Here is an 8,173-nt window from a genome sequence, read left to right on the forward strand (position 1 = left end):
AAATGAACCTTTATCGTTGTTAACACTTATATGGTGAACTTGTGTATGTGATATTACTTGTGTGATGACGAGACTTTGTTAAATTTGGTTGTGACAATAAGACTTGCGTGAATTTGGTTGTGTATGTGAAATTTCAAATAATATGCCTGTGTGAATATGTGCCTGTGTAAAATGGTGGGGAAAAAATAAATTAAAATCTTTAAAAAAACTCTTTGCCGAGTGTATAACGAAAGCACTCGGCAAAGTGACCTGAACTTTGCCGAGTGCCACGTAATCGGCAAAGTGACCTGAACTTTGCCGAGCGCCCACTGTTAGGCGCTCGGCAAAGACTCCCCTTTGCCGAGTGCCGCGTCACAGGCACTCGGCAAAGAGCCAGCCTTTGCCGAGCGTCGGGCTGAGGGCGCTCGGCAAAGGCTAGGCCCTTTGCCGAGTGCCACGTCACAGGCACTCGGCAAAGGTCCAGTCTTTGCCGAGCGCCAGCCAGAGGGTGCTCGGCAAAGAGCCGTCACGGCCCCAAACGCCGTCACGGCTAGTTTTCTTTGCCGAGTGCCTTCCATGACACTCGACAAAGCCTTTGCCGAGTGCCCGACAAAAGGCACTCGGCAAAGACGTCTTTGCCGGAATATTCGCTATCGAGTGCCCTTTGCCGAGTGTAACATTCGGCAAAGTCTTTGCCGAGTGTTTTCGGGGCTTTGCCGAGTATCCCAGACACTCGGCAAAGGTCCTAAATCCGGTAGTGAACGGTAATTCTGTACGCTTACGGAATATCAATTCTTTTGGGCACGAGAAACACCAACAGCTACCAACTAATCCACAAACCTTTCTCTCCAAAAACATGCACTTCATCTGAAAGATGAGCCTCCTTCAATTCCTGAGACTTGGCCTCTCCACTTAACAGTAACTATTCAGACAATAGTTGGTTTGTCTGAACAGTGGCTCATCCAGTAGGAGGGAGCACATTTGTAGGGTAGGGTTTGTACCGGCGGTTCAAGAGACAAACCGAATGTGGAAATAAGTTTTTCGTAGTCAGTTTTTAAGAAGCACAAACTGTACAAACTAGTGCTTTTGTACGGTAATTTTCTGGCTGAACCGACTGTACCAATGCGTTTGTACAATCGGTTCTTTAGCCTAGGTCACCTGATGATGGATTGCGATGGGCTGTGTACAACATTATTTGACATGTTACTTGAGCCAAAATCAACAGTGCTGATTTTATTTTATTTTTTTGACCCGACTATACAAACCAGTTCTGCAGTAGTAATCCCGTTTCAACATATATGTTCATACATTGCTTTTTAACAAGAAAAAGGGTCATGCACGTTTGCCGTGCTCGTGCCATCAGTTTGAATGGTCATATGTTGTGAAATAACATGCAGCCTAGTGGTTATAAGAGTCTGAGTAGCATCTCAAGTTCTAAATTCGACTCCTCGTGGAAGCGAATTTTGTAGAATTTAATGGCGTTGTGATTCCAGTGTTACTCGATATTCCCGTATCGACAGTGAGACGCCTGCGGTGACTTCATCAACCTTAAGGATTTGCCGGCTCAGTCTTCGAAGATGCTCGTATGGGTAGGATTTGCATACGTATGGTTATAGGGGTGAGGATGCGTACGTTGTGAGTGTCTGAATTGTATTGCGTAATCTTAAAAAAAAATTAGTCATATCCTGCATGGAGTTACGTTGATTGTGCAAACGAAAGGAGCCAATTGCGAGTTCACTCCAAGTCACTTGTACGACCAGCGACTTAATTCACTCGAAGAAACTCGGGTACAAGTTTAGAGAAAAAATTTCTACAACTCCAGAAGTCCCACGTATGCAGCTCTGTCCCTGTCAGATGTGAAAAAAGAGTGGTGAATGGTGAGCAGTTTTCTGTGTCATGCTGCTACCGCAAATCTTACAGGTCTGTACATGTGTGTCGCCGTCCGTCTTTTGTGTTGATGAGCGAAATTGGCACGGTGGCCAAACGGGTCTGACCGACCGGTATGCAAGGACCGGTCTGACCGGTTTATGTGACTTTTCAAAATGCAAATTTTACTTCATCATTGTATAGCTTTTGTCGAGATGATCAAAATGCATATATAAAACGTCCGACTTCAAGTTCGGATGATTCAAGTTTGGATGAGAGTTAACTTTGACAAGATTTGACCCAGGTCGGGCCGGTCACAAAGGTTTAATAGTGCAGTCAGACCGGTTTAATAAGGCGGGAAGATCAATTTTAGTTGTGTAGTCCTTGTTAGGAGTTGTATTTTGATACGAGATTTGTTAGGGTTTCGACTCTTAATAGGGTAACACCTCCCCTCCCTATCAATATAAAGGGCCACAGTTGATCGAGGTATCCAATACATCACAAACAAATCAAGCTATTACTTTATACCTTTTATCTTTTCCAAACCCCACCTTTTCCAACCTTATCACGTTGTTCTTCCTCCATCTCTACAGCATTCGAGGATGTTCTAGGTGGCCGACCGATCTAGAACAACCTAAGGTGCGCCTGCCACAACAGGGCCGTCCCGGCGCGGGCATTGGATCCTCGTCAGACTGCTCCGACGAGACCGGCCTACCGTACAGTCCGACCAGTTTGCGCGGAGGCGCCGCAAGGTCACTGCTACGTGCTGCATGTTCGGTGCTCTGTATCGGCGCGTGCGTGACACATTTTCGCATCAACACTTTGCATACCATTATAACTTTGTCTATTTTGAGTATAGTTGCAAATGATATAGTCGTGTTCCATCAAACGCTAGGTGACACGAATCGTGTTCAGCCAGTTCTGCATTCCTCCGATCCAGCCATGTTTTTTTACTGTTTGTCTGCTCTCATCTTGTAATGTGGAAGTTTGAACGTTCTGTATTTTTTCTAAACTGAAACATCTATCTCGTGTGTCAAGTCCTGCTTGCGAACTGATATCGGAAGAGCAGTTAAAAAGCTGCTTGGCGTTCAGAAGAGTAATTCAGGGTAGTATGACCTTCTCCAAAAAATTTGTTACTAACCCTGAGAAACAAAAGATCACAGTGTAGAGCGTGATATGGACTGTAATCTAGAACTTCGTGACTTCCACGCTGAAAGTTTTTCCTGCCCTAAATTTCTTCAGGATCCCCCATGTCATCTTCAGAGCTAGCACTGTCAGTTTGATTAGTCATACATCGCGCGCATCAAAAAGTCTGTTATACCTGCGTGTTCTTGGTCCTTTGCATGCCATTATACCGTTGTCAGTTATGAGTCTACTTGCGACTCGTGTAGTCTTGTTCCATCAAACGGGCGGGGACACATAAGTCTTCAGCCAGTTCTGCATTCTTCTAGTCATGTTTTTTTGACAGTTTGTCTGCTGTCGTCTTGTAATGTGGAAGCTTAATGTCTTTGAATTTTTGTAGACAGGAACATCTGTCTCGTCTGCAAAGTGCAGCTTGCGAACTGATATCGCAAGAGCAGTTAAAAAACTGCTTGGCATTCAGAAAAGTAATTCAGAGTATGAGCTAGTTCAAAATTAGTAACCCTGAGAAACAGAAGTTCACAGGGTAGAGCGAGATATAGAATGTAAATTAGAATTTTTTTACTTCTAATGAAAGTTCTTCCTGCCCTAAATATCAGGATATGCCATCTTCAGAGCTAACCTTATCAGTTTGAATAGTCAGTCGTACAAGAAAACAGGGAATTGTCGTATGTGGACAGACCCGTTGTGTCATATGGTCAAATCTGACATGAACTTGTCGAGTTTCCTTTCTTTGACTTTTGGTTTCCCATTGTCTTGTATGTGGAAGCTACGTGTCTTTGAACTTAGTGCGTGTTCGTTTCGTACCTCTAAATTTTAGACCTATCGCATCAAAAAGAATCTTATCATTTAGAAGTATTAAATAAACTCTAATTACAAAACTTTTTGCACAGATGGATGCTAATTCGCGAGATAAATTTAATGAGCCTAATTAATCCATAATTTGCCACAGTGATACTACAGTAATCATCCGCTAATCATGGACTAATATACCTCATTAGATTTGTCTCGCGAATTAGCCCTGAGATTCTGCAATTAGTTTTGTAATTAGACTTTATTTAATACTTCTAAATGATAAGATTCTCTTTAATGTGACCCCTCTAAACTTTAGACCCCCAGAACCGAACACACCCTTATTAGCTCTGCTGGAGCTAATCCAATATATGTATATGTCATGACTCATGTCACTTCCCAACATGTCATTTTTCCAAGAGCACTAAGAGTTTTCAAGGCCACATAGAAAATATTTTACTAGTATATATATATCAGCATTTTCAATGACTTGATCACGTGAACTACAAAAACAAAATAAAAGATCGAAGATATGAAATGTTCACTGGATTATTTGGCTAGTATGAATCACTGTATTATTTTAGGTGCACTAGATAGCGCACTACAATTTAGATAATCTTGTTTGGGCGATGCACTCCTAGGTTTAGTAAAACACAGTTCAAGAGCGTATGACTATTCATGTACTATATACATGACTCTATCAGAATAGTTAATTCTTAACTCTACATCTAGTCTGGTCTCAAAAAAAAATTGATCCGTCTTTGAATAATGCATTGATAGGGCGCTACCGCCTTAGGCAAGGAATGCAAATTCCAATGGATTTCCATAAATTAATTATGAAACAAGGCACACATCACTGGTGGAGAAATGCCCTTTGATCCGTGTTTTTAAAGCTCTTTAGTCCCGGTTCCTCAACCGGGACTATGAATTCGGGACTAAAGATCCCATATGCAGAAACCGAGACTAAAGGGTCCGCTAGTTCAAAAAATTAATTGGCACAAACACACCCATTCCTACGGTCCTTTGGATTCGAACACAATACCTCTTGCCTTGCGCATAGCTTGCTTACAATCCCTACACAGCACATGTGACTTTGTATAGGATACTTTCCTTTTAAACTAACATGTGGAGGATCTTTTAGTCGCGGTTGGTACCACCAACGGGACTAAAGGACCTTTTAGTCCTTGTTGGATCCTCCAACTAGGACTAAAAGCTAAAAAGTTTTGACTTTTAGTCCTGGTTGAAGCCTTCAACGTTGGAGGCTCCAATCTGGACCAAAGAATCATCCCGCCGCCTAGCCATTTGATCCGAGATTAATGCATTTGTTAGTTCCGGATCCAACCTCAATTGGGACTAAAGTCAATAATCAAGGAGGGATTCTGCGGTAGTGCATGAATCAAGATGAGGTTGATACCTGCGTTCTTGAACTTTCACCACTACAAGACCTTCCATTGTCACCACTACAGAACAGGTCAGTGCAAACAGTCTATTACCTCTGGTTTGAATCGAACTAACGGTGATAGCCTGCCACTGCCAGTTTCTTTTAACATTACCGTCGCTTCGTATTAACACTATGCAAGAAAGTAAAAATTAAAAAGTCATCTATCATCAGAGACGTGGAATTAATATGGATGTGACATAGTGGAGGGGTAAAACGGGCAGTGTGTACTTGGCAATTGGCATCGCGCGCGAAGATGATGCTCGCAGGTCGTTAGTGGTTCTGCATTTTCGATTAAAAAAGCCAGCAACGTCCGTCTCAATGTCATACCACGTGCTTGGAAAAAATTCGCAGCCTGATATGGATGGTTGTAGTGTCCGACATATGGCACGGTAAATTGAAGGCTTATAAAAGGCCCTTCGTTCTTTCTTTCGGTTCATTCATTCCCAAGCAAGCAAATTAAAACTGCAAAGTGAAAAATTCGACAAACTAAGCCACCCACATCATGGAGATGGAGCTAAGTGCTGCCACGCTCATCTTCGTCTTCCTCGTCTCCTTGCCAATTCTCGTAACCTTGCTGCGCCGCAAATCAACTCCGACCTCCAAGAAGAGGCGGCCTCCAGGCCCGTGGAACCTTCCCTTGATTGGAAGCCTCCTCCACTTCTCCAAGTCGCATGCGCCGGTCGTTCTCCGGGACCTGGCCAGCAAGTATGGCCCTGTGATGTTCCTCCGGATGGGCCAGATCGACACTGTCGTCGTATCCTCGCCGGCGGCAGCGCAGGAGGTTCTCCGCGAAAAGGATGTCATCTTCGCGTCGAGGCCGAGCATCGTGGCTTCGGAGGTCTTCTGCTACGGAAACCTCGATATCGGCTTCTCGCCCTATGGCGCTTATTGGCGGACGGTGCGCAAGCTCTGCACGGTGGAGCTCCTCAGTGCAAAGATGGTGCGGCAGTTTGCACCCATCAGGGACAACGAGACTTTGTCCCTCATCAGAAATATCCAAGCTGCTGGCCGAGGTGGTGAGCCGGTCAATCTCGGGAGGCTGCTCTTATCCTGCTCCAACTCGATCACGGCAAAGGCGGCTTTCGGCCAGGTCTGCAGCAGCGAGCTCCGGGACCAGTTCCTGTCGTCGATTGCTGTGGCGATGAACTTCAGTGGGGGCTTCACCGTCGGGGATGTCTTTCCATCGCTGCGCTTCATTGACACCGTCACTGGGCTGAGGCGAAGGATGTGGCGACTACGCCGGCAGCTGGACGACGTCTTTGACAAGATCATAGCTCGATCGGAGGCGCAGCGAGGTGATTCCCTGGTGAGCGTCCTCCTCCGGATCAGGGACGAGGGGATGCTGGAATTCCCCATCGGCACAACAAACATCAAGGCAATTATATTGGTAATTTATTTACTCGTGAATCACACTACATGCAGTATCGTCTTTTTTTATTTCATTATTGTTCATGTAGTGGATCGATTTCATTTAGGATATGTTCACTGGAGGGACAGAGACGACGTCGTCAGCTGCAGAGTGGATCATGTCAGAGCTCATGAGGAACCCAGATGTGATGGCCAAGGCACAGGCCGAGGTGCGACGAGTATTCGATAACGTGAGCCCACAAGACCATGAGGCCAAGATGGAAGAGCTACACTACATTAAAATGGTGATCAAGGAGAGCATGAGGCTGAACCCAGTGGTGCCATTGCTGATCCCCCATCTCTGTCAGGAGACTTGCGATGTAGGTGGGTTCCAAGTCACGGAGGGCACCAGGGTCATGATCAACATGTGGGCTATGGCAAGGAACCCCGAGTATTGGCATGACGCAGAGAAGTTCAGGCCGGAGAGGTTTGAGGATGGCATGATCGACTTCAAAGGCTCCCGGTTCGAGTACTTGCCATTTGGGGCAGGGAGGAGAAGGTGCCCTGGTGATACATTCGGGCTGGCTGCGCTGGAGCTCATTATTGCACGCCTTCTCTACTACATCGACTGGAGCCTCCCAGTCGGGATGCAGCCTGATGACATTGACATGGAAATGATCGTTGGCGCAACAAGCAGGAGAAAGAACCAGCTGCACCTAGTGGCATCACCACATAAGGTGGTTCCCGTGCAATGCTGATCGGCGGGTTTGTTAGTATGCTTGCTGGCCAACATCTACAGTTGTGCCCGCGTACCTCATAAGGTGCATGTGCATGTCTTGTTTGTCCAGTGGGAAAGTACATGGACAAATAAATATAAATAACCATGGTCAATGGTGTGAGTACCGCTCCGTTGAAGGTACAAGCTAGTAGGACATTATAGGAAGTCCAACATAACAACACACGTCGACCAATTTGTACTAAAAATTCCTCCATCCATAATTATGCATATATTTTTTTCGTGACTGTTCCTAAGCACGTATTTTATTAAGTGGAAAAGAATAGCAGCTACGCAATTTCGAGAGAACCCTCAAAGCGCAAGTTTACAAAGCCGCCACACGGACGGTGGCACGCAACACAGCACTGCAACTAGGGCTGGATAACGAGCCGGCTCGGCTCGGCTCGGCTCGGTCCGGCTCGCTAAGATAACGAGCTGGTTCGGCTCGGCTCGTTATCCTAACGAGCATAAAAGTCTGCTCGGCTCAGCTCGGTCCAGCTCATGAGCTGGCTCGGGCAGCTCGCAAGCCAAACACTGACATACTCGCCCAGCTGATATATATCTATACAGATCAAATAAAAAAATATTAGGACAACATATGGTTCTATTTCGGTACTTTCAGAACCATATATAATTCTATTGGCAATACTTCCATGATTCATCAACCATACATATTCCATCAATAACATATGCCCATAAGCTAGCCTATCATAAGCAAAGAGGTTACAAAATACTAAGTCTTGGTCTCCCAGATAAATAAATTGATCAGTCATTCAATGGACATTGGACAAGCACAAAAGCACAAAGAAAATACTAAGTCTTGGCTTCTAAAC

General features: G+C 45.1%; 1 protein-coding gene across 1 annotated transcript; it reads left to right on the forward strand.

The window, feature by feature from the left end:
- Window positions 1-5,670: 5,670 nt before the first annotated feature.
- Window positions 5,671-7,582, forward strand: LOC112879668 (cytochrome P450 99A2-like). Its single transcript, XM_025944028.1, has 2 exons — window positions 5,671-6,605; window positions 6,694-7,582. The coding sequence occupies exons 1-2, from the start codon at window positions 5,721-5,723 to the stop codon at window positions 7,321-7,323; spliced, it is 1,515 nt and encodes a 504-aa protein (XP_025799813.1). The 5' UTR covers window positions 5,671-5,720; the 3' UTR covers window positions 7,324-7,582.
- The last annotated feature ends 591 nt before the right edge of the window (window positions 7,583-8,173 follow it).

The sequence above is a fragment of the Panicum hallii genome, chromosome 2, assembly GCF_002211085.1.
Source record: "Panicum hallii strain FIL2 chromosome 2, PHallii_v3.1, whole genome shotgun sequence".
Classification (NCBI taxonomy): Eukaryota; Viridiplantae; Streptophyta; class Magnoliopsida; order Poales; family Poaceae; genus Panicum; species Panicum hallii.

Coding starts and splice junctions, on each gene's coding strand:
- LOC112879668 (XM_025944028.1), top strand. CDS start 5,721: ATGGAGATGGAGCTAAGTGCTGCCACGCTCATCTTCGTCTTCCTCGTC. Junction 6,606..6,693: donor ACATCAAGGCAATTATATTG/GTAATTTATTTA, acceptor GATTTCATTTAG/GATATGTTCACTGGAGGGAC.